At 42.3% G+C, this 25,770-nt stretch overlaps 4 protein-coding genes and 2 non-coding genes across 6 annotated transcripts in view; 4 read left to right on the plus strand and 2 right to left on the minus strand.

Moving 5' to 3' along the window:
- The window catches only part of LOC112412590 (zinc finger protein 850-like), an 88,195-nt gene extending 78,410 nt beyond the window's left edge, over positions 1–9,785 (minus strand). The window contains 4 exon segments of the mRNA XM_024764331.1: positions 1,191–2,094; positions 4,243–4,381; positions 4,726–5,208; positions 8,799–9,785. Coding sequence (XP_024620099.1) covers positions 1,191–2,094; positions 4,243–4,381; positions 4,726–5,136 — 1,454 coding nt within the window. The 5' untranslated portion in view covers positions 5,137–5,208; positions 8,799–9,785.
- A 4,674-nt stretch (positions 9,786–14,459) lies between these two features.
- TRNAG-GCC (transfer RNA glycine (anticodon GCC)) lies at positions 14,460–14,530 on the plus strand. Its single transcript has one exon. It is a non-coding gene; the product is annotated as a tRNA-Gly (tRNA).
- Positions 14,531–14,896: 366 nt separating this feature from the next.
- Positions 14,897–14,968, plus strand: TRNAM-CAU (transfer RNA methionine (anticodon CAU)). The gene has a single exon. It is a non-coding gene; the product is annotated as a tRNA-Met (tRNA).
- An 8,054-nt stretch (positions 14,969–23,022) lies between these two features.
- Positions 23,023–23,566, minus strand: LOC112412606 (histone H2B type 2-E-like). Its single transcript, XM_024764343.1, has 2 exons — positions 23,561–23,566; positions 23,023–23,460 (listed from the first exon to the last, which is right to left on the minus strand). Exons 1-2 carry the CDS (start codon positions 23,564–23,566, stop codon positions 23,023–23,025), a joined length of 444 nt encoding a protein of 147 aa, XP_024620111.1.
- A 147-nt stretch (positions 23,567–23,713) lies between these two features.
- On the plus strand, positions 23,714–24,376 carry LOC112412581 (histone H2A type 1). Its single transcript, XM_024764323.1, has one exon. It carries the CDS (start codon positions 23,714–23,716, stop codon positions 24,104–24,106), a length of 393 nt encoding a protein of 130 aa, XP_024620091.1. The 3' UTR covers positions 24,107–24,376.
- Positions 24,377–25,170: 794 nt separating this feature from the next.
- LOC112412577 (histone H3.1) lies at positions 25,171–25,581 on the plus strand. Its single transcript, XM_024764318.1, has one exon. It carries the CDS (start codon positions 25,171–25,173, stop codon positions 25,579–25,581), a length of 411 nt encoding a protein of 136 aa, XP_024620086.1.
- The last annotated feature ends 189 nt before the right edge of the window (positions 25,582–25,770 follow it).

A 25,770-nucleotide genomic window follows, 5' to 3' on the forward strand; every position in this document is an offset into this window, starting at 1 on the left:
GATTATACTTCTCATATGGGAGTTCTGTTTCTAGCCAGAGTTTTCATATAAAAGCATTATATACTATAGAATATTTAGGCCTTAAATATGTTTTTATTTCTCATATTAGTTCAAATGTGCCTCATCTAAAAGGTAAAACAAGTAGAGCAGGATTCACCTTTATATCCTGAAATCATTGGTAGAGTTCCAACTTGTTGCAGATTCCTCTCCACTCTTCTCTCAGATACCTACCCTTTCTACACTCTCCTCTAGGTCTTTTTTGGAGAGAATAGCAGCCAGCAGCAATGAAATAAAGTTTCAGGACCTATATTTTTAGTACTAATTCCTTCAGCCCTCTTCCACAATTGGCAGTAGCCAGAGAACCCTATTTCTGTCAAGAGAGCTCCCCAGAACTACACTCTCTATCCACCTACCCAGGAAGGTGCCAAAACCCCCACAGCGTACGTGGCAGTAAAATCCCAGTTATACTACTGTGTATCTCCTCCAAATTCTAAGGTTTAGTTCAATTTGAACACCCTTCCTTACCTCTAACCCTAGCTCTTGCCTAATTTGCTTCTATTCCCCTCCTGTCTTATTTGAATCTCTGGATTATGGTCTCTTGCTTTAAATGCTCTTCCAGTTGTTCACTTCCTGGCATGACCTCTGAACACAGATTTTGGCTTACATATTGGAATGCCACCACTGCATATGTCCTCTTGTTTGACATGACTGTCTAATATAGTTGTGCTGTGTCTTCATCCTTTAAAGGAATCTTCCAAAAGAACTGTTCTGCAGTACGTTGCTCAAGCTATTCCACTCCTGGGCTTAGCCTACCTCCTCTTGTGGAGAATCATTAACTAGAGTTGATGATCAGTCTCTTTACCTGAATCTTCTTCCCTCCACACTGTAATCATGGTTATTTCCCAAGAGCGTCCTCTTTTTTATTTTCATTGCCATAGACTAACCCACTTATTAGCCTCCCCCAAATTCTGCTATTTTTGTTTGATTTTAGCGGTCAACAGAAGAGGTACATCCACTGTCTCACAGAAAGCAGACACATAGAGGTGAAGATCATATGCAGAACAGAAAACTGAGAATGAGAGAGAGAATAAAGAGACATTGGTCTTACAGTCATTCATCTCACCCAGTATTTATCTTTTATTCAATGTTTTTCACGTTTTTCTATTTCCTTATGAATTTAAGTTCTTTACATTAATAGGTTTTCCCTCTTGTGAATTCTCTGATGTTGACTAAGGTGTGAGCTCTGACTGAAGGCTCTCCCACACTCACTGCATTCATAGGGTTTCTCTCCAGTGTGGATTCTCAGGTGTCGAATAAGGTGTGAGCTTACTCTGAAGGTTTTCCCACATTCACTACATTCATAGGGTTTCTCTCTGGTGTGAATTCTCTGATGCAGGATAAGATGTGAGTTCAGGCTGAATGCTCTCCCACATTCTTTGCATTCAAAGGGTCTTTCCCCAGTGTGAATCCTCTGGTGTCTAATAAGATCTGAGCTCCCCCCAAAGCCTTTCCCACACTCATTACATTCATAAGGTCTCTCTCCAGTGTGGATTCTCTGATGCCTAATAAGCTTTGAGCTGTGTCTGAAAGCTTTCCCACATTCATTACACTGATGGGTTTTCTCTCCACTGAAAATTACTGCATGTTTAATAAGGTTTGGGCTCTTGAGAGATTTTCCATATTGGTGATTTTTTTCTCCAGCATAAATTCTTTGATGCTTAATAAAATCTGAATTCCATTTGAAACTTTGGTCATAGGTACTGTGTTTACAAGATTTCTGGTGTGAAAATTCATTTGAGTTCAGATTTAAGCTTCTCTCACAACCATCATGGCTTATTATTTCACCTGTAAGTGTATTTTTGTGGGTGAGGATTTTACTAAAACCTCCATCCTGAGCTGATGATGGTTTTTGAGACTCCCCTGATTCTTTTTCCTGTTGTCTCTTTAACCTGCCTGTAGACTTACAGATGTCTTGAGGCTCAGCAGATCCTTCTGACACAAATCCTGAAATTCTTCCTGATATAATTCTCTGCGATTCCATTCTCTCATAAATTTCCAGCTTTGGCATGGATCCACTGTTTTCACTCTCATTATCTAAAATAATGATGAAAAAATAAAGCGGTAAATACCTGTTTGCTGAGCTGATAGAAAATAAAACTTTGAGGTACACGCAAGATGGTTACCTATTGGTACTTCATTTGGCCACTCTAAAAATGTGTGGCTTTTGGACTTAGAGGACTGATGGATGAGGATACAAAAGAAAGAAAAATTGGTAAAAGCAAGTTATTTATGCAGTGGTTGGCAGAGAGAGGAAACAGACATCCGAGGATGAGCAGATACAACAGAAAAAATTAGGAAGAGGATCACCACCAGCAAGAATGGGGGTAGGGAACAAAGTAAGGAGAAAGAACTACGCAATGTGACTGAGAGGGCTCTTGAGGAACTTTGGGTCTATGATATTTCTAGTGTTAGGTTTAGAGGATGAAAGGGAGGCACAATCTCAAAGAGAGCAGATGAGGATATAGATGCATTGAGAAAAGTAAAGTTATAATGACTGAGGTATGTATGTGGTGGGAGAAACCTCCATCCATCTATCCATCCAATCCACCCTTCCATTTCTTCTTCATCATTCATGGATAATCAAATTCTGTCATTTCTGCTAAATGTCCCCTATATACCTCCCTTTCTTTACATTTCTGTTACTATAGAACCTCACTGCTTCCTGTTTAGATAACTGTAACAGCCTCCTTGCTGTTCTGACTCTGAGCTATTCTTCTTCCCAGTCATCCTAAATACCCTTACCAGACTAATTGTCATTAAACCCAGTCATCCTGGGACTTCCCTAGTGGTGCAGTGGTTAAAAATCTGCCTGCCAACGCAGGGGACATGGATTCCAGCCCTGGTCCGGGAAGATCCCACATGCTGCGGAGCAACTAAGTCCGTGCACCACAACTACTGAGCCTGTGCTCTAGAGCCCGCGAGCCACAACTACTGAGCCCATGTGCCACAGCTACTGAAGCCTGTGCACCACAACTACTGAGCCTGTGCTCTAGAGCCTGCGAGCCACAACTACTGAGCCCATGTGCCACAGCTACTGAAGCCCACGCACCTAGAGTCCATGCTCCGCAACAAGAGAAGCCACCGCAATGAGAAGCCCATGCACCGCAACGAAGAGTAGCCCCAGCTCGCTGCAACTAGAGAAAGCCCGCGCACAGCAACAAAGACCCAATGCAGCCAAAAATAAAACAACAACAAAAAACCCTGTCATCCTCTTACACCGTACTCAGAAACCCTTAATCTCTTCTACGACACACCTGAGCTCTTCAGACTGGTTTCCAGGACTATGATCTAGTCCTCAAAATTCCTACCTTCTAGCTCATCAACCATATACTGTGCTCATGACTCTATATCATGCTGGAATCAAGCAGTCCTTCTTTGTTATAGGGTGTCCTTTGTGTAGAATAAGCTAGGCAGTAAAAGGGGGTTAGGCAGTGCTGGTCTTAGGGTGGGAAAATTTACAATTTTAGGTGGGGTGAACGGAAATGTTTCCAGAGCAAACTTGAAAGCAGAATTTGGGTAATTTTTAAACAATTACTGTAATTTACTCTTGGGTTTATTTTTGGGACCCTATACACCTAAAGTGATATTAGGTCCATGAACTTTTTAAACAATGAGTTTTTGAATAGCAATGAGGATTCTGTGGAGGTAGTCAGTGCAAGTATGGCCAACTTTCTATAAAAACATAAAAGAGCTTTGTAAAACCAAAAGTAAAATAAACAAAGGCAACAATATGGATCTTGTTCTATGTATCTGTGAATTATATTCTATTTCTGAGTATATCATCACATATTTGCCTCTCTTTTTCTCTATCATTGTATGCTTCTCTATGAACATGTTTTGTTTCTGTGAATGTGTTTCTGTCCCTTTTGCTTCTTTTCTCATTCCCTGACATCTCAACTCATTCATTTTCTTTCCTTTAACTTGCTCATAACATGAAAACATCTCATGTTTTGGAAATATTATGGATAAAGAACAAATGAAAAAAAGGAGACATTTTGGATAAGAAACAAAGTTTTCTCTCTCTTTTTCTGGTTGGCCAATGACACACAAGAAAAAAGTTCTCGATTTCTCATGAAGTAATAAAGGAAAGGACCATCTACAGTTATGAAGACTAACATGAGAAGGGAGGTTCACTGTCCCAGTTCTTCAGGGACCTGCGCCACAGAGAGTATTGTCCCTTACCACGGTCCAGTAGGAGTTGGGGTTCTGAAGCACCATGAAGGACCTTGGTGTTCACTGGCTGGAACTGGACACTAAGTGGTGGTCCAGGGGGTGCCACTTTTCTCCTGAATAGTTCTTGTCCATGTCCACAGACTGGAATCTGAGAAAAACAAAGTACATTTGAGCTTACGAGAGAATCCCTGTTGGAATTAAACATCTTCCAAAACCAAAGAGAACCTCCTGTAGTATTGGGTTGGCCAAAAAGTTCGTTCAGATTGAACAAACTTTTTGGCCAACTCAATAATATAAAACTGGGGAAGGAAGAATTAAGTCTGACTCAATTATAAAAGGTAGTATGGTACCAAACGGAGATGGAAGGAGACATAACTGCATACTGAACTACGAGTTCCTACAAAGCTCACTAGATATCAATCTCAGGCCCTTTTCTCCCTTTGTGGGACTCCACCCGTCCTGGAGGTCTTAGATCTCCCATCCCCTTTGTACCTGGAGTACTGCTTCATCAGTGCCTCTCTCTAAATCTTCCAGTATGGTCACTGCCTCCTCTCCAGTCTCTGGGTAACGTTCATGCACCCAAGCCTGTAGATCCCCTGGCAGGATGGTCAGGAACTGCTCTAGCACCAGTAGCTCCAGGATCTGCTCCTTGGTGTGGGTTTCTGGCTTCAGCCACTGACAGCAGAGCTCTCGCAGCCGGCTCAGTGCCTCACGGGGTCCTGGGGAATCCTGGTAGCAGAACTGCCTGAACAGCTGCCGGCAGAGCTCCTGCCTGAGGGTATCACTTCTCTGTAAGCAAGTGTCCTGCTTCCAGACAAAATCTTCCTCTTCAATCTTCACTATCAGAAGTCCTTCATCCTCTTGAAGGTTCTGAGCTGCAGCTTTCTTTGATTCTGTTGTCATCCTGAGATAAAATGTATGATCAGAATCCCACTTCTGCTCTGTGAAAGGCCTTTTTTAGTTTAAAGAGCTCTCCTGAGGGATAAAGTAATTGTTATTACTGTCTAGGAAGACAAAATATCACATCATAGAAATAGTTATTCTTCATTATACACTTAAAAGCACTAAAATACCTGTTTTGTGGAATACAACTGTTGCATAATTTCTACCTAAAAGCAGCTTAAATTTTTATTTTAAAAATAAGATAATTTAAATTTCAAATATTAAATATAAGACAATATAAATATAAGGCAATATTGAATGTTAACTTGTCACATGCAATTAAATTATTTATTAGTCATAAAGAAAATAACCATCAAAACAGAAAAATGACAGAAGTGCTTCATAAAGTTGGAGATGGAAAAGAGCACAGTAGGTTACAATGGTCAGAAGCTTAATTAAAAAACTACCTTCTGATGAATGGATAGGATTTGACTAGGATGTGGGAGAAAGAAATAGGAAATTACAAGCAAGGAACAGCTTGAACAACTGGTTAATGGTAGGAACACAGAAGTGGGAAAGCAAAATGTCAGTAGGTTTGTATAAGGAAATTATAGAGACAAAGGCCCTATTGAAGAAAGCTTCAAATGTCAAGTTCATGAATTCAGAGTTTATCTTTTAGGCACTGGGGAGCCAACAAAAGCTTCTGAGCAGAATGGCCTGACAAATAATGTTTGTGGAGATATATTGTTTATTTCTAGGATGGACCAATATGAAAAGACAGAAACATAAAGAGGCTACTATACTCATAAAAGTGTGGGGGAAATACAAGCTTAGAATGTTATAATTATCTATTCAGAATGTGGAACTAGGATTACTTATAAATCTCTTAAATAATAAAATAGGGCAACTTTTCTTGACAGCCAGAGGTTAACAATTTCAGTCAGTGTAACTAGCTTCTTCCCCAAAAGTCTCAGGTAGGTTTCCTTTTGTCCCAACAATTCCTTCTCTGCCTTTCTGGTTTCATGGCTCAGTCTATGTCCTGGACATTGAGGCCTATCGTATCACCAGTAAATTATAATAAACCAGTATCACCAGTAAATTATAATAAACCAGCGCCAAGACTTGCTTATCAGTCTTTTGTTAGTCTTTTTGTAAGATATGAGTTCCTCAAGTCTTATCAGCACTTTGGAATGGTCAGTCTGGTGTCTGGACTGAAAAACTGAATAAAGGAATTGAGAGGTGAAGCCCCAGAGTACAATAGCAAAATACAAGTACCAATCTTTCACGTTCTTCTACTCAACATTTCACCAAGCTGACTACTGACTCTTGCACAGACATGTACATTATTAAGAATCTTAACACAGCAAAGCATTGAGCCAGAAGTTATATGGCAGTGGTTTCCAAGAAAGTCTGAATTCAGAGCTGAGCTCACTGCCTAACTGTCATGTGGGAACTTTGTTAGAAACAGATTCCTTGGCCCTGCCCCTGGATATGCTGACCTGGTTAGTATGGGGTATGCCTAGATATTCTCTATTCTGATGTACAGATATAAGGAATTTAAAAAATAGTGTTTGAGGTTGCAAGGATTTTGCAAAATAGTTGGAAAGAAATGACATAAAACACACATGGATACAAAACATTTAAATAACAAAACAAGTTTCACGTGACACACACATTGAAAATGTTTGATAAATGTTGAAAGCCGAAGTACTAAACAAATTGCATGGTAGAGACACTGAATATCTTAAGAGCTCTGAGGTAAGGAAGGAGTGTGTGTGTATGTGTGCAAATATTTCCTACAGGTGGTGGGGCTTAAACTGGACAATAAAGGATGAGAAAGATCCAGAAAGGCAAAAAGGAAGGGAGAGCAAAGAGTTGAGGAAGTGGGAAAGAACAGCAGATTGATAATGAGACCAGCTTGCAGGGTGTAATTGGAGTGACTAAGAATTGCACTACCTCTTATAAGGAATTCACCAACTCTACTCTGAGTTCCTACAGTTCCTAAAACAACATCTGTGGATGCAACACATATTAACCTGTATTATTTTTAGTTGTTTGGCTGTTTTCTTTTTTTTTCATCAATTGACTGGAGCTCCATGAGGTTAAGGACCATGCATTATTAATATTTATTCTTAAGTTCCCACATTTCTTGATTTATTAGATAAAAATGTAAATTAGGAAATTTAAGTTTCCTAATTGCTTTGTCTTTTGGATATTCTGTATTTTAGATGATGAGACGTCCACTTAGAAAAACATTTCCAACAGATATTAAGAGATTTTAATGGAAGGGAGTTAGGAATGGAAATACAAATTTAGATAAGATCCATAGAAAGGGCAGTTAAAGATAAATATTGAGGATAATTCTCCAAGAGTATGAGATGAAGATCACAGGCTCAGATTGAACCTTGGAAAACAGAGTTTGAGGGGGTGAAAGTAAGAACAAAATTTAGCAATGATAGAGGAGGAAAATGGGGGGTTAGAGCTATGGTATATATATCAGTCTCAATCTTTCATAATTTATTGGGACATTCTTTTGATATAGAGACCTAAGTTCACTTCTTGTTATGTTTTCTAGACGTGATAAATGTTTACCAGGTAGTGTCTTAAATCTTTATGGGCATTATCTCATTTAGCGTAGGAAGATGAACAGTAAAGTAGGCCTACAGAATCCACAGTTCCTAGCTTAAACTTAAATTATCATGCTAAGCAGCTGATTCTACAACATATGTTATCTCCTCACATAGCTGAAAGTTCTGTCTTCAGATGTTTAATCACTTCTCATCCACTTAAAACAGTCCACAACTCTAGATAAAATCATCTAGTTCTCAAGGATTTGATATATACCCCCTAAAGCTGGGTTTCAAATGTCTTACTAATCTCAAGCTAATAAACATTTATTGAGCATCTAGTGCTTTACAATCATTGTGTTGGAGCAGTTACAAAAATAGCTAAGCAGATATGTAAACAAATGCCATTAGGACAGAGAGTAGGGAGTAATTAGTTACGTTGGGAAAGGTGGAAGTTTCGTCAAGTGCAGGCTTCCTGTTGGATGAGTAGGTTCCTGGTGAATGGGTAGGTTCTGGGTGTGTATGTTGGGGTAGGAGGAGGACGGGGGTGGGGGGGTAGTTTTGTTGGCGGAGGGATGGCAGTTAGGGGAAATCCAGAGAGCAAGGGATTCACAGCTCTCACAGCACCTTGTGTTTCTCAAATTGAGGCACTTTACAGTCTTACAACTGCCTGATTTGCTGTCTTCTCTCTCATTCTAGAACGAGATATTGGTTTCAATATTGGCTTCGCAGCCTCCCCGCTACACAGGAAACCTTACTAAATATTTACTGCGTGAGTAAATTTCATGAGGATGCCGGGATGTCCCCACTTTTCCTGCGAAAAGGCAGATTACTCCTCCCATGAGAAGCAGGAGTCAGGGGCGGACCGTGGGGCAGTTTTCTTCTGGCAGAACGCAGCCGATCCAAGACAGATGCCACCCTTCCTCGCCTAGCCCGACTGGGTCAGGCCACTCCTCTTACCAGTGACCCTATAATCTCCGCAAGCAGGAATGCCCGAGCTCCCCCAACCACGCCCTCTTAGCCCTCAACGATGACGTCACGCGCGGCGGAGGTAACTATGGAAACCCATATTCTTTCCCGAAATAGGAGGGCGCGAACGCTCTCCCAACGCCAAACCTAGTTCCACATTTCCTCGGGATTCCTCTGAGGTCCCGGTCCAGAGCGCCACAGGGCTGCTGCAATCCCGAAGGTAACATGATAGGGACTGGGTGTTTAAAGGGGACAAAGGGCCGGACATCTGAGGCCCCAGAGCCGGACTCACCTCTCCCACAGGGCTGGTTCCGATCGGACACTTCCGGTGGAAGGACGGAGCTGCAATACGCCCCCAGGCGTCCTTCCACAGAGACTTTTGAGGCTGCGCAGAAGGAGACGGGCCGGCTTTGGACTGCGCTTCCCAGAAGCCTTCGGATCTCCTCAGGAGCCGGGACTCCATTTCCCAGGCGTCTTCGCTACGGTCTTGAAGTCCTCAGACTTTGAAGGAGAAGGCGTCTTTTTTCTCTTTGTAGTAATAAGCTTGCCTCTATAGCTCCCATGCGGGCCTCATCCTTGACTTCATCCCATTTCAGTATGGGGCCGTGAAATGGAAGCTCACGCAGCAGGGACGCGGCTCATACTTCGCCTTTGGACTTATGGGAAACTTTTCCCAAATCCTTGGTTTGTCCCCAACCCGGGTGGACCGCAGATATGCAAAACGGAGTTAATCATAACGCCTGGTTTAAGACTTTGCGTTACCCTAAATTGTGAACATTCTTTAATCCATTACCAAATCTATAAGAACCAGAACGTTGACAATAACCTAAACTTTACTACAACTTTTTCTCTTGTCTTCCTCTGTATTTTGTGTCCCCTTACTTATTGAAAAGGTAGTTCTGCTTGATACATACACATGGCCAAACAATATAGGCTTTTAATTTTAGTTGTTTTTGTCTGAAAGGCATCATGTCATAGGTAATCTGAATTTGCTTCTTTTCACTCAATAAGATATACCCATATTGTTGAGTTAAAATTCATTTTCATTACTGTATAATATTCCATTTGTGAATATAGCATTGTGTTCATCCTTTCTCCTAAGATGGGTTGATAACACTATTATCTCTCTTTTGGATTACCGCAGTAAACTTTTTTTTTTTTAACATCTTTATTGGGGTATAATTGCTTTATAATGGTGTGTTAGTTTCTGCTTTATAACAAAGTGAATCAGTTATACATATACATATGTTACCATATCTCTTCCCTCTTGCGTCTCCCTCCCTCCCACCCTCCCCATCCCACCCCTCCAGGCGGTCACAAAGCACCGAGCTGATATTCCTGTGCTATGTGGCTGCTTCCCACTACCTATCTATTTTACGTTTGTTAGTGTATATATGTCCATGCCTCTCTCTCGCTTTGTCACAGCTTTTGTTCAGCTCACAGGGAAACATTCTGACTCTGCTCACCTGTGAATGGCTGCAAGAAAGAAGAAATTAACACATCCCCTACCCGAGGCTGGTCAAACCAGGGGATATTTTGCAAGACTTATGGCCTTTTAACTTTATTTCCTAACCTCCGCCTCCCCACCCCCTTCTATAAAAGAACCTAGCATCCAGACCCCAATGAGATGGTTCTCTAGGACATTAGTCTGCCATCTTCTCAGACGCCCAGCTTTCCGAGTAAAGTTGCTATTCCTTGCCTCAACACCTCGTCTCCCGATTTATTGCCCTGTCTTGCAGTGAGCAGAGCGAGCTTGGACTCGGTAACAAAAAGGAGACAATCAAAGTTTAATAACATGTATACATGGAAGAACCCAGGAAAACTGAGTAACTTGCCAAAATGGCCAAAGTTCCCACGTTAAATACCGTCTTCAGCTAAAGACAAAAGAGGATGTTGAGGGTGAGGAGAGTCTGTTATGGGAGGTTACCAGGAAAAGCATAGTAAACAAAGGTGATTGTGATAGAGATTTGTCATTGTCTTCTCCATTGATAAAAGTTTCTAGAGATTTGGTCATTCTCCTCTTTCAGGTACAGGCAGGGAGACACACTTACAAATAAAGATTTCCCTTAAAAATGTAAATGTTCCATATGAAAGGGCAGCTTCTACTTGATTTTCAGAGCCCTTCTCTGTTAACACAAGTTCGTGTGCCCGATGCACGGTGAGGCCAAACAAACTGAAACATCGGAGTTTGAGCAGAGAAAGGTTTATTGCAAGGCCATGCAAGGAGACAGGTGGCTCATGCCCTAAAAAGCCCCAAGCTCCCTGAAGGAAGTGGGGGGGGGGGAGAGGGGGGAAGGGTTTGCAGGGTCTGTAATCAGCTTGTGCACAGTTCTCTGATTGGCTGATGGTGAGGTAGCAGGGTGGTGTCACAGGGGTTCACATTATCAGTCCTTAGGCTCCAGGAGGCCTGGGGCTATGTGTTTACGGTCCTCAAGTGGTTAACATCTTCCATTTGTTTGAGAGGGGGAGGTTTTTTACATCTGCAAAGCAACCCAGGAAATGTGCATGAAATGCTATTATCTAGGTACTTCAGAGAGGAACTGAAGCAGAGGATATGGAGGAAGGCCTGTCCTGGGAAGGCTCCATGGGGTCCTGCTCGATTACATCCCTTGTCTGCTGTTTCTCAGAAAATAACCGGCTTAAAACAATTCATATGCCAAAGACATATTTTAGGGTGGCAAATTCTGCTCCCCTACACTGCAACAAATATGGGCTAGGCATGGAGTGGAAACTCGGCAGGTGTTACAGATCAGAGAGCACTGTCTCTGCGTGACCTAGCAAATATTTTTTTAATTAAATTTATTTCTTATACAGCAGGTTCTTATAAGTTATCTATTTTATACATATTAATGTATATGATCTAGCAAATATTTGTTTATCAAATAGTACCAAACTGCAGACACAGGAGAAGCTCTGAAAACTGAGTCAAAGTTCTGCTTTTGTAAGAGACATTTATATTTATAAGGGAAATCTCTATTTGCAAGGGTGTCTCCCTCTCTGTATCAGGAATAGCAAGATAACCAAATCTCTAGAAATTTATCAATGGAGAAGGCCCTGACTTAAATATGCATAACAACCATACGCTGGTTTACCCTGCTTTGCCTGAAAACGGCCCATAACTGATCTAAACCTGGTCACGATCCTTGTCCTTGAACAGGTCTCAGTAATTAATGATCTAAAGGGAACAAAAGAATGCAGGAACAAACGATTGTCATCAAGCAAGAGAAGTAACAATAGCAAAGATAGTAAATCAGTGGTAAAGACTCCCAGTTCTGTTTCTGTGGTAAAGATTAGCCTGAAGCACATTCTCCAGCTGGCTTGCAGGATTTAAATCCAAGTGCTCAACCACCAGATCAACCGGAGCCTAAGGGATGATAATGTTGACCCTTTATGACCGTTGTGACTTTGACTAAAGCTTGAACCCTGCTGACCTTTGCCCCAATTCTATGCTGAATTCTCCTCTGTTCAAGCCCCTTCATGAATATGCATGTACTCTTAGCTTAAAATTTCCCCAGTTTTGCTGCTCTGGGAGACACTGCTTTGGGAAAGAGCCCTGGTGTTCTCCGGACTTGCTGCAAGTAGTAAAGCAGAAAATTCTGAGAAATGAGGACTGCCATAAATCCCTTCTCCAGGGGAATTTTATGGCCGTGAAGAAGATAGAAAGTCAGCACCAAGATGAGTCTGCACAAAGATACTTCACTAAAATAACCCTTGTGTTCTATTAATTTCCCCGTGTATTTTCTTCCCACAATTTACATATCTGAAGCAAGGTCCTGGTGCGATACGTCAGCGGCAGATGGCAGGCAGGACATGCCAGTAGTCTTCGCTCCTAGGGGAAGAGGGAGGTTACAGGTTATGGGGGGAATTGGCATCCGATTGGCTCATCGGTTGCCAGGGAAACCAGCAGAGGGCCGTGCCCCTCACCGCTCCTTTGATAAGCTACCGTAGTGGAGATAGTTCCGATCTAAAGATTAGAACAGTCACTAGATGGGGCCGGGGCAAGTACATAGGTATTTACTGATTAGGATGTATGATTAAGAGGGAAGGTCAGTCAGGTGAGTAGGGTGTAGGTGAAGCAGGCACTGGTCGAGCAGGGGATGTAGGTAAGGGAGAGCAAGAGAACAGCCACCTTGGGTGGCCTAACCATACAACGTGTGTGTAGGTGGGGGTAAGGCAGGCATGTAGGGCATTGGGCATGATTTTAAGGAATGTAGGTTAATCTACACCTAGTTATACATTAGCTCCCATCCGTCCCACCCCTAAACTATGCTGAGCCCCCGAGTGGGGCCTTCATAAAAGAGAGGCTGCAGTTCCTGAAGTGGGTGATGGCAGGAATGAATGAATGAGAAGTATGGAGAGGACGGTACTTAATGAAGGCCACCTTCCAGGTTAAAAGAGGGAGAGCAGAGACCCTGGAACTACTGGATCACGGACTGTTATCCTAGGCCCCAAACCTGAACTCGAATGCAAATGTGTGTATGTGTACAGGTTTCTAAGGAGTTTATCCAGATCTTTCATCTGTTCTTACAAGGATCTGTGAACCCACCTGTTAAGAATCCCCCACCCTAGACTTTAAGGGGAGATGGTCAGAAACAGCAGACTAGCGCCCTTGGCTTTGAGCTATGGTGAACTTTTAAACGGTGTGTTTAATTTGACAGCACTCTGTCAGTGCTGAGTCTGCAGAATTTTCCTGAGAAAGAAAGGGACTGTCAGGGAAATTTGTGCTTCAAAGGAAAATTATAGCACACTCTTTTGTGTCATCTGATTCTGATTCTGTGAGAGCTATTTTACAATTCTGTAGATTGTAGATATCTGATAGCAATAGAAAATAACTCCTGTCTATAGACATGCAAATTAATTGTCTGCTGGTGGGACATTTTCTCCCTCCCTAGTCCACCCTCCCCACCAATCCCTAACCGTGTAAAAGCCAGTTTGGGCCCTATTTACACTTTAATTTCAATATTCCTGATCTATAAATGACCTCCATTCTTCGAATTCTCCTTTGAATTGTAGTAACACCTCACCAGTTACCTCGTTAGTGAGTTAAATAAAATCTTTTCAATGGGGTTCATTTTTATACTTGTATGAGAGTCACGATTGTATATTTTTGGGGAAAATTACCCTTTAATAAGACCTTTGTTCTTTATTTGACTGGAAGGAGTTTCTAGTGCCACCTCCATAACCATGGCAACCGAAGCATAAGGCAAACAAACCCACAGAATTCCTAAATCTCTCACAGCCTACCCTTGGGGTGACCAGAGGGGAACAGCACTAGGCTCCTTCCCCTTCCCTCTCGTTCCTCCCCTTCTTCCTCCTTTTGCTCCCCACCCCCTTCCCTTCCTCTCTTCGATTCTCTTCCTCCTCGATCCTCCCCTCCCTTTTCTTCTTGCTTCCCGCCCCTGTACCCCTTTTTTCCACCTCCCTTACCTTCCACAACCCACCCGGACGTGGAGCCCGTCCACACACACACGATCCCCTACACATACACACACACACAGGAGCCCCTACACATGCGAGGGCGCCCACGACCCAGGGGCTAGAATCGTGGCGGGGACGGCTACCGGCCGCTGAGACGCGCCCGAGACCGGGCCGCCCACACCCGGGCCAGCCTCCGGTGTCGCAGGGGGACGCTCTGAGCTTGCAGTGGAAGGGAGGGTTTCCTGAAAAGAAGGAACATTACAAGTTTCTAGTCAGTAAGAGCAAAAAACTAAACATTTTTTTCGGCAAGAAAATTCGGGTTGCTTCAATGTAGCGATAAAAATAACAGGCAAAAGCCATGTGGAAAGTGTGCAAGGAACTGTTGCGTAGGCATTGGTGGTTCAGTGGTAGAATTCTCGCCTGCCACGCGGGAGGCCCGGGTTCGATTCCCGGCCAATGCAGAGAGCCTTTTGTTTTCAAAAAATCGTTCCAATTTTCAAAATGCTCTCATTTTGAACTCGGATACTTTATACATTCGAATTTTGACCTACTCGTATATTTTGTGACCATAAGACCCGGAGTCACTTCTGCAAGGTGAAAGGGACAGGCTGGCTGGAGACGGGCTGGTTTCCTAACAGAAACATCCAATTTTCTGTGTTCAGAATATATGGAGTCAATCTGCTCTGGATTCATTCTTCTGTTTGAAGCGTGAGTAAAGCCAGCGAATGGGCTCTGAGGGAAAGAAAACTTTTTCCAACTTATAAAAACAGCTCTCTTTAAATAAAAATATAATAAAGGAATTACTGCGAACACCTGCCGCCGCGTTCAGCAGAGTGGCGCAGCGGAAGCGTGCTGGGCCCATAACCCAGAGGTCGATGGATCGAAACCATCCTCTGCTAGGTGCTTCTGTTTTTTTTCGGGGTTGGGGGGGAAACGAGGTACCGTAGTCTTAGCAACCCTGTTTCCCTTCTTTCTGTACCTCATGAAAATGTGGGTAATTCAGGGGTAGATTTTCATCCCAAGAAAATTTTGTGACGAAAATAATTCACAAATGAGAAAGTCTCTAACGTCAGGTGCCCCATCTCAGAGAGCAGAGAATTAATATTCATCCATCGGCTGAAAGGTGCCCATCTTTACCTACTACTGTATTGTAAAAGATAATTTAAATTTAGAGTTAAAAAGAACCATATATAGCTGATATCAGTTTCAGAGATTTGGTTAAAGGGAGTTGGGGTTTATTTAAAATGACAGTTTTCAACAATCTCTCCCCCCGCTCTGTTTTCCTCCTTAGCACTTATCACTATGTAATATATAGTATATTTTATTTATTCATTCAGTATTTAGTCCCCCTGTGTTATCTACAACATGGCCTGTCACATCTTGGGCGTTGCTCGTTTGTTAAATACGTTAAAAGCTACGATTTCTAATACACCAAAGATGACTATTCTTCGTTATTCTTCACCTTCTTCTTTTACCTTCTAAAAAATTACAAAAGAGTACAAAAATTACCACACAGAATCTATATACTACTAACATTATGGTATATAAACTACAAATTTCTTTTATATTTAAGGAAAACAACAACAACATAAAATTGAAGTACTCTTCAGCTGTAAACCCAGTCCTAATATCCCCTTTCTCAGGGCAACTCTACCATGAATTTGATGTGCATATCTCCCTTTCCTTTTTTTTTTTTTTTAATGAATAATTTTTATTTGCAAAGAGCCTGAGAACAACTCATATTACAGTTTTCATTTAAATAACACAATGCTTATTTTCAAAAGCATTGACAAAGTGCCCACATAAAAGGCTTTCCTTTATGATACCATTGAAAGTAAGTCTATTTCTATGTAATAATCTATAACTAAACATATGAGTATACCTAATGTCTACATAAATGTCTGGACTGAGAGGCCAAAGGGCCATATTTGATTTTCAGTTGGTTCTAAAGTGAAGGCAACGTCTTTATGAACCTGGTGATAGAGGTTTAAAAATCCAGTCATTAAAGTTCTTTTATCAACTGTATTTAAATTTATTATTTTTTTTTTGTATTTAAAGTTTTTTCCACATGAAAATCCTATCACAGTAAAGAATCACTTTAGGTACCAGGCGAGATCTCATTTCATTTTCAGTCTTGCTTACATGGATGCCCATGGCAGACACAATTTCCATCTGAGGTGTTTCAGTAACAAGCTTTCTAATCTCACAGATCACCAGAGGAACATGTGATTAATCAAAAGGAAAAAATTGCCCAGAAAGATGAAACATTATTCACTATTTTCTTCTGGGTTCTATTTAAGAAATAAAATTTCAGTCTGTTCTTGGATATTGTAACCATAGACTGAGCATCTTCTCACAGTGGCAAATTCATGCTTACCTAGAATTTCTTATTGACATGCATAAAGATGAAAAGAGAAGAGCTCTATTATGATAGTGTCGACGAAAAATTAAATCAGTCGATCTCAGAAAGATATGGAAAACTTTCTTCAAGCCAAATTGAGGATTATAACCAGGGAACAGCCTCTCAGAAAGCTCCAAGAACTGTTCCGCCCATTAGAAGTCAAAACACAGTTATATAAATTTTTTGAGACAGAGGGCTGTACATCAAACGACGTATTATTGACAGTTTACACAATTCAGATCTGCAAGTACAAAGTTGTGGGTTATCATGGCTCCTTACAAGATCAAGAAGGAAGGTTTTCTTTTAAGGAGTTGTCTTGTTGGTGATAGGAGAATGTTGTTCTTTAAGGTTGAGGCCAGTATTTCTGCTGATGGGAGTGGTTTGGTGGATGCATCTTGCAGACACACAATGCACAGTGGAGGGGAGAGAGGAGGCCAAAGGACAAAGAAAATATATTTATGTTTAAATTTTTTTGTCTTGCCATAAACTATGAATTTTATTTCATAGAAGGAGCCAAACGGCAGAGAAAATTTTTTATGTTTAAATTTTTCTTGTCTTGCCATAAAACGTGAATTTTATTTCACAATAGTCATTTTATTGTGGGGCCGGGCCTCCAAGCACACTCTCTGTGTATAGCACAGCTCCCACAAAAAGCATTTTGCGAGATTGAAACAAAGTTTGTCATCTGTTACATTTGTTAGCAGTAGCTTCAAGTGACCTGGAAGAAGGAGACTTATTTTTAGAAACAGATTATTTCTGCTGGAAGAGAGACTTCAGAGATCACTTTTAGTTCAGGAACAGACCAGGAAGACGAGACCGTCCAGTAAATTACACAGAATGTGGTAGCAGTGGCAGCAGGGCTGGGTGGTGGATAAAACTCAAGCCTTCTGATTCCGCAAAGTGTTATTCTTCAATTACAGTCTTCACTTCATAGCTTTGGATGCCGACTATAGAGATTTCCAAATCTCAGAATTTCCTAGAGAGGCCTAGAAACTGCTTGTGTGAGGCAATAATCTGCTGGCTGAGAGTTGAGTGTCTATTCAATAAGGTTTGGAGGAAGAAAATGGGACTGGGACCAGTTTACCTTTGTCCCCCTCCTTCCTGTCCACACTCATCACCTGGAATCATTTGCATTTTATTAATTATCTACAACTTACATTATCTCTGAGTTGTAAAATAGCCTAATCACTCAAAGGCAATCAAAGATGCACACCTCCATAGATCATATAATCCTGGAGGCTCAGCCACCTGGCCCCACCCCACCGGGCACCACTGAAAGGACTCCCTGGGAGCTGTCGACTGAAAAAAAATGCACAACCTAAAAGTTGAGAAGTATGTTTTATTCCGTGGACCTGCTGAGGACTTAAGCCCAGGTTGCAGCCTCTCAGATAGCTTTGAGGGACTGCTGTGAAGAGGTAAGGGAGTAGCCAAGATATATAGGAGTTCAAACAAACAAACACCGGGTGGTCTAGCATCAAAATATCACTGCTAATTAAAGAAAACCAGACATCACAAGTTAATGAATTTAGCACGTTTTTATGTGTGGGAAGATGCAAGAGTCTGGGCTCATTGAAATAATTCCTTTGATATGTATCTTAACTACCTAGGGCCAGTATCCTGCTTTTCTCCATCCTGAAGCCCCTCAGGGTGCACAGTCAGTACGTGGCAGTGGCTGATGGCTTGATGGCTGCGGTAAAAATCCTTCGTTTACTGATATGGCAGGTGACAATTTTTGTCCACAGATCCCATTCACACACTTCCAAGTTTGGTAACTTATTCTGACAACTCATACACATTCTGTTAGTAATCTTCCTTTCCCCTTTTACTTCTCCGATGCCAAGTTTTCATTCTCAGGCCTGCTTTTATTGCTATACTGATCAGTGGAATTCCAGGATCTAGCCTTGAAAACACAGACAGTTTTTAGTGCTGGAGAGAGGAACAGATCCTGTAGGGCTTCCTAAAAGGGCTATTTCTGATGATGTTTAAAGACATTGACCTCAGAGATTGTTACTATGACCCATGTTACTACGAAGTAACATTTAAATTGTAAAAGTCTGTAAGTGATTGTCTTTCGCAAAGAAAATGTCTTGCCCTAGTAATAAGCTGCTAATTGGCAGCTCCTTCTTTCCTCAAGATCTTTATCTTTGTTAATCAGAAGAAGACAACTGGTTTTTCCTACTTCTCCCATATGCGTGGAAATAAAGTAAAAAAATAGTAAAAGAAATCAGTGATTCACTAGAGAGCTGATTTCAACAGAATTTGAGTCTGTGCCTCATGTAAATAGAGGAAACAAGGAGCTAAAGGAGAGAGAGGGTCAAGCTGGGTTCAGGGAACAAGGGTGGGCCATTTACAGAAGGCAGTGGAACCAGGAAGGGAAGAGGTGGAGCTTCCGCTAAGATCCTTACCGCCTCTACCTTCCCCTTTCATTTTATTCATTGTAAGACAGGAGAAATAAAAACAGTTACTAAAAAAAATTTAAAAAGGAGGAAAATTTGAAAGGAACAAAGAAAAATAGGTAGAGGAGAATACATCACAGTAAGACAAATATAACATAATTAGAGAAGAATGAGTTTATTTATTAACTATTTAATCTACAATAAACTATTCCAAACAACCTTCACCACTTTTACCTCATTGTTGGTAGGGAGCTGAAATTTTTTTATTATTTGTTTAGTTCACTTTTTTATCCATTTACTTAAATTGCCAAAAAAAAAAAAAAAAAAAAAAAGCTGTTGAATGCCTGCTGTGTGTGTGACCCTCTGCTCTGTCTAGAGCTGCCAAGTGCGAAAGAGATTCCTTTCAGTTGAGGATTTAGGAGGATAGGGAGATCCAGGCATTTGATCTGGGTTTTGGTGGTATGGAGAGTATACTGGACAGCTTGATATGGACACAGAAATCTCTGTTAATGTCCAGAGTTCTCCAGCTGTGGGATTAAGGTTTTCAGGAAGCTTTCAGGTATTTTTTGTTTAGTCCACACTATTATACATTTTTTATTAGTTGTGATGAAATAAAATTCATATTTTATGGCAAGACAAGAAAATTTTAAACATAAACTTTTTCTTTGCCTATTTGGGCCTCCTCCCTCCCCTTTAGTGTGTGTTGTACATCTGTATTAACCAGATCTCCCTAGGAGATAACATTCCTTATTAATCTCATCAGGGTCACTATTCCTTAGGAGATAACCTTCCGTTGTAATCTCATAAGGGGCCATGATGGCCCTGACCCACTACTTGATTTATATGCATAGATCTGGATTGTGTAAACTGTCAATAACACATCATTGTATGTACAGGTCTCAGTCTCAAAAACTTAACTGTGCTTTGATCTTTAATGGGTGGAACAGTTCTCAGAACTTTCTGAGAGACTGTTCCTGGGTTATCAGCCGCAATTTGGCTTGAATAAAAGTTTCCATTTCTTTCTTAGATTGACCGATTAATTTTTTTGTTGACAATTGCCAATTTGGAAAATTTGAAGTATTCCTTATTAAAATGCAAATCCTCTTGAAAAAATTGAAAGACTCACTGACCCTGAGCCTGCAGCCCCACCGGGCAACAGTCAAGTGAAATCATAGTGTATAGGCTCTGTAGCCTTCAGTTTTCTGCAGTTCCCACTGGTCCCCTTAGTTTCCAAGTGTGAGTTGGCATTTATCAACATCCTTGTGCTGTGGTTGTTCGTAGGGTAGTATTAAGAGAACAGTGAAATATGCTACTAAAACTGGGAAGGTGAAATACAGTGTCAGAAGTCTTTGTACTTCAAGAAAAATAGCAAAGAGCACCTTGTAGCCAGTTTTGCTTTTATCTGCTAGGTCCCCATGAACTTTTGACTTTTAACCTCTGGTTTAGGGTATATCACAACTGTCTCTTTAGCTGCAGTTAAAGCTAAATGTAAACATTTTATGAAAGACAATTTGGAATAGAAAGTTGGGATCAAAGCATGGAAAAAATGGCCTAAATGCTGTTATGGACCCAATCGTGTTCCCTCAAAATTCCTTTGTTTTGAGCCCTAACCCCAAAATAACTATATTTGGAGATAGGGTCTTTAAAGAGGTAATTAAGGTTAAATGAGATCATTAGGGTAGGGTCCTAATCCGAAAGCCCTGGTATCTTTATAAGAAAAGGAAATGACTCCAGGGATGCAGACACACAGAAAAAAGAGTATGTGAGGACACAGCAAGACAGCCAGCTGCAAGCCAAGGAGGGAAACCAGTCCTGCCAACACCTTAACCTTGGACTTCTAGCCTCCAGAACTGTGAGAAAATAAATTTTTGTTGTTTAAGACACCCAGTGTGTGGTATTTTGTTGTGGCAGTGCTAGCAAACTAATACAAGCATTTTAATAGGATGTTTGTTTGGACTTAGGCAGTAGAAACTGTCAAAGCAGGACTAAGAGACAGAAACGTTTGGAAAGGAAAAAAAAAGTCTACCTCCAAAGAGGTCAAGAGTCAGACTTTGAGGAAAACACACACACACACACACACACAAGTATTTAAAATGGTGTGTGTTGTAGGGGGGAGCTGCAAAATGACTGAGGTTACCAACGTGCACACTGGACTGTTCATGGTGGAAAAATTGCAACTCACATGGTAATTATTATCCTGACAAGTCCTGACACATCTTCAAAGAGCAGTCTAGCAAAAATCAGGGTATCATTGTTCTGTCAGGTGTTTAGGTTTACAGAAAACATTCAAGTATTTATTAGTTTGAGGACCAGAACTAGGATGAGCAGGACCCTATTATTTTTTATTTATTTTAGGGTGCATAATATTTTGATTTCTTTTTTTAAATTTTATTCCTTTTTATTTCCACAGCTCTGACCAGAGCACAAAACAATACCTCTCTCCCTCTCTCACATGCGCACAAGTGACTCTTGAAGTGACTAACAAATCCGGCGGTTAAAGGGAGACAGAAATGATCACTCTACTCATCCTAACTCACTGTTAGTAAAAAGTTGAAGTTAGGAAGCATTTCAGTTGGATCTGGAAAACACGACGCCTTGGATCGGTCCTTCTGTTTCCTTGCCACAAGATGGCAGAAGAGGGCAATACTTCTTATTTCACCCACTCTGAAGGTAATTATCCCTCTGATCTCTTAAAAGTGGAAGAAAAAAATCTCGGAAAAAGCAAATAATAGAAAGAGGGGATGAATATGATGCTGATGAGTTCAGGATGAAATTAGGGGACTGCTCTCCACCAAGTAGGGTAGCTTGTCGGTGGGTTTTGTCGCCAACTCCCAAGACCTAATGACAGGGGCGCAGGGACTGGAACAAGAATCTCATCTTAGAGGAGTGAATGACAAACCCGTATATTTTGCAGACCCATTGACCCGTTGGCATGAATTCCTGGAGGCTTGTTGTCTGTGACAGGGACAAGACTGTTCGTCTGACATAGGGTCTATACCTACAACTTTAAGGAAAGTGACAATAGGGAAAGACAGGAAATGTTACAGCCTGGAGGGGGGATGTGGTAGTAGGGGCTTATTTTGCTGTTAATGGGGGAAAAAAAGATTTACAATAGCAGTCATTTACTGATGAGAGGGGATGACAGGGTAGAGGAAAATGTTAATGCTTCCAACTGCAACAAAAAAGAATTTAGGCATTGTTGAAAGGTGCAGGGGAGGGGGGAATTGAAGGACTTTCGATCATGCCTTGAGACTCCATTCCCTAATATTCCTAGTTAGCCCATGCGTTAAGTAAATACGCCCTTCTCTTAAATACTGAGTTCTCTGACTTCTATCGCGGGATTTTCAATCGTGGACTCTAAAGTCACTGCCAGATAACTACTCCCCCGGCCTAGCGAGTCCTGGCATATCTCCTTCCGGCACATCGATTAAACATTGGAAGAACGCGGCTTTCCCAAATTGCTGGGTTCCTTGTTCAACCTTTTCTCCTTAAGGAACGTCCCTGACCTTTAATATTCCCGTTGCAGTTTGACATAAATCACTTCAACTCACCCTAAGATCTCCGTAGGATAGACAGGTCTAATGTTACCGTACCCATTCTGTAGTGGATGAGAGATAGACACCGAGAGGTTAATTTCGCCCAGGATCCGACTGTAGAACACAGTACCGTTAACTGTCAGCTTTATGGCTCTTGGCTCCAGAGCCCGGTGCATTTCTGCAGATAAAGCAAGTCATCCTTTTACTTTCGAGAAAATCTCTTCAAAACGCACAACCTTGATGGCAGAGTATCTTGCCAATTGCAGCCCACGGCGGGCTTTTCAAATAGTGCTTCTGCCCAATCAGAGACGGGGAGCGTTCCTTGCGTTGAAAAAGTGTAAACAAAAGCGAAATTTTGGCTATTGCAGCTGAAGGCAAAACTGAAAATCTTTTTCAAAGGACGCCAAAGAATCCACACTAAATTTGCATGACACTGCATAAATGCGTATACTAGAATGTTTACGGAGGGCTTTTTAAGTTTTTACCCCGTTTTCCGCTCCCAAACCAACCCCCTTCTCTCCCGGGAGAAACTAGACTACAGGCAAGTGCACCAGCTATTTCTCTGAAAGTGTAAGTGGCTCTGAAAAGAGACTTTGGGTCATGTGTGGCAGCGGGCTGGCTCACTTGGAGCTGGTGTACTTGGTGACAGCCTTAGTGCCCTCGGACACGGCGTGCTTGGCCAGCTCGCCGGGCAGCAGCAAGCGCACGGCCGTCTGGATCTCCCTGGAGGTGATGGTCGAACGCTTGTTGTAATGCGCCAGGCGCGACGACTCGCCCACGATGCGCTCGAAAATGTCGTTGACAAACGAGTTCATGATGCCCATGGCCTTGGACGAGATGCCGGTGTCCGGGTGGACCTGCTTCAGCACTTTGTACACGTAGATAGAGTAGCTCTCCTTGCGGCTGCGCTTGCGCTTCTTGCCATCTTTCTTCTGGGCCTTGGTCACCGCTTTCTTGGACCCCTTCTTCGAAGCCGGGGCGGATTTAGCCGACTCAGGAATGATGAAAAAAATTACAAGATTCCCGAGAAGCAGAGAGAATAGTGAGTCGGTCGAGTCCTTTTTATTTACAAATCCATATGCAAATAAAGTTTAGTAAAGTTCTTCGTCAGATTGGCGAATATTAGTGATGACGTTTTTCAATTTGTCCAATCAGAACACGCATTATTAGGAACTGCATTTGTCTTGTTTAAAATGGGACAGCAACTCTGGCCAATGGAATAGCTTCTTTTTCGCGCGCAGCTGCGGTTATAAGTTGAGGGTTTTTCTTTCTCTTTAGTCTTTTTTGGCGTAGGTGCATAAGGTTTGCACTATGTCTGGACGTGGGAAGCAAGGCGGCAAAGCTCGCGCCAAGGCCAAGACTCGCTCCTCGCGGGCCGGGCTCCAGTTTCCCGTAGGCCGAGTGCACCGCCTGCTCCGCAAAGGCAACTACGCCGAGCGGGTCGGGGCCGGCGCGCCGGTGTATCTGGCCGCGGTACTGGAGTACCTGACGGCCGAGATCCTGGAGCTGGCGGGCAACGCGGCCCGCGACAATAAGAAGACGCGCATCATCCCACGCCACCTGCAGCTGGCCATCCGTAACGACGAGGAGCTCAACAAGCTGCTGGGCAAAGTCACCATCGCTCAGGGCGGCGTCCTGCCCAACATCCAGGCCGTGCTGCTGCCCAAGAAGACTGAGAGCCACCACAAGGCCAAGGGCAAGTAAGGTCTGAATTAATACTCCAATCTCTAAGAACAAAGGCTCTTTTCAGAGCCACCCACAACTTATGTGGAAGAACTGAACACTGTCCTGAAACCTATTATGTAGTCCTATTGATTTGACCGAGCATGCGTTAACTCATCTGGTAAAAACTAGTTTGCAGTTTACTCTTGTAAAACCATGAAAGCGGCCGCATTTATTGTCCCCTCCCCAGGAACACATTTCCGGTGATTATTTGTTCCAGCAAATGTTAAATATTAAACCAATTTTGTCTTGTTTCTGGGTCTTTATCGTTAAAACCCGATGGTCCATTAGTTAACTAAAACTGCCCCTACTCGAAAGCTCCTTTCAGAGCTACCCCGATTTACAGGAAAACACCTAATCACTGATCAATGTAAATGTATCATTACTCCAGGCCTGCTAAGTACACAGTTTACATATTAAAGTCCAATCAGCCATTTGATTGCATCAAAATCAATTAATGAAGTCATAGTCATTTACTAGTATTTAGTCAAGCACACATCAAGCTCCCCCCCGTTCCCCACACCACGCTGGGCAAAGTTCTGTGTTCAGGAGGCCGGTGTGCCAGTCTATTCTGAAACTATTTTAGGTCTTGGTACACTCATTAAAAATAGATCCTGATGCAATTATGAAATGTAACTACTATTTAGAGAGACTAACAAATACATTATTTTGCTGTAATTTCCCCCTACATTATCTGAAAAGGAAAAAAGTCTCCAATGAAAAAATGCATTTCTTTTAGGACAGTTTAGGCGCTGACTTCCACAAATTCTGAACCAGACTCCTTTTTTACTGGAGTCTTAACGTTTTGGTCGAAAACCATAAACTCAGGATGGAGTACGACCATAATTCTTTCCTGCGAAAATAGAAATCACAAAATAGTATGGACAACAAAACCTTTTCAGAGGCGGTAAAAACCAAATGAGGATTGAATTAAAAGCCAATCAGGTTACTCCCGCAAAGTTCTGGCCAATCAGGATCGGATGATCTGTATAAAGTCTGGTCCTGGAAGCGCTCAGTTGCTTCTCTCGCGGCTTTAACACAGAAGCATGGCTAGGACCAAGCAGACAGCTCGGAAGTCTACCGGCGGCAAGGCGCCACGTAAGCAGCTGGCCACCAAGGCGGCCCGCAAGAGCGCGCCGGCCACCGGCGGCGTGAAGAAGCCGCACCGCTACCGGCCCGGCACCGTGGCCCTGCGCGAGATCCGCCGCTACCAGAAGTCCACGGAGCTGCTGATCCGCAAGCTACCGTTCCAGCGGTTGGTTCGCGAGATCGCGCAGGACTTCAAGACCGACCTGCGTTTCCAGAGCTCGGCCGTGATGGCGCTGCAGGAGGCGTGCGAGGCCTACCTGGTGGGGCTCTTCGAGGACACCAACTTGTGTGCCATCCACGCCAAACGTGTCACTATTATGCCCAAGGACATCCAGCTTGCGCGCCGCATCCGCGGGGAGAGGGCATAAACTGTCCTTTCTAATACACCTTGGGTGCATTTGCTTCTTTCCAAAGGCTCTTTTAAGAGCCACTTCAGTTCTCATTGAGAGTAGCTGTTATATACTAGGATGGGTTTTTAGAAAATGGGGGAGGAGGGTTTCTTTCAGGAATTACATATTTGTTATGCAAAATGGGTATACAGGATAGATACCTTGCCA

Source organism: Neophocaena asiaeorientalis, unplaced genomic scaffold (assembly GCF_003031525.2).
Source record: "Neophocaena asiaeorientalis asiaeorientalis breed wild unplaced genomic scaffold, Neophocaena_asiaeorientalis_V1.1 scaffold239, whole genome shotgun sequence".
In the NCBI taxonomy this organism is placed as follows: domain Eukaryota; kingdom Metazoa; phylum Chordata; class Mammalia; order Artiodactyla; family Phocoenidae; genus Neophocaena; species Neophocaena asiaeorientalis.

What these genes read in the sequence shown, in the direction of transcription:
- LOC112412581 (XM_024764323.1), top strand. Translation starts at nt 23,714, where the DNA reads ATGTCTGGACGTGGGAAGCAAGGCGGCAAAGCTCGCGCCAAGGCCAAG.
- LOC112412577 (XM_024764318.1), top strand. Translation starts at nt 25,171, where the DNA reads ATGGCTAGGACCAAGCAGACAGCTCGGAAGTCTACCGGCGGCAAGGCG.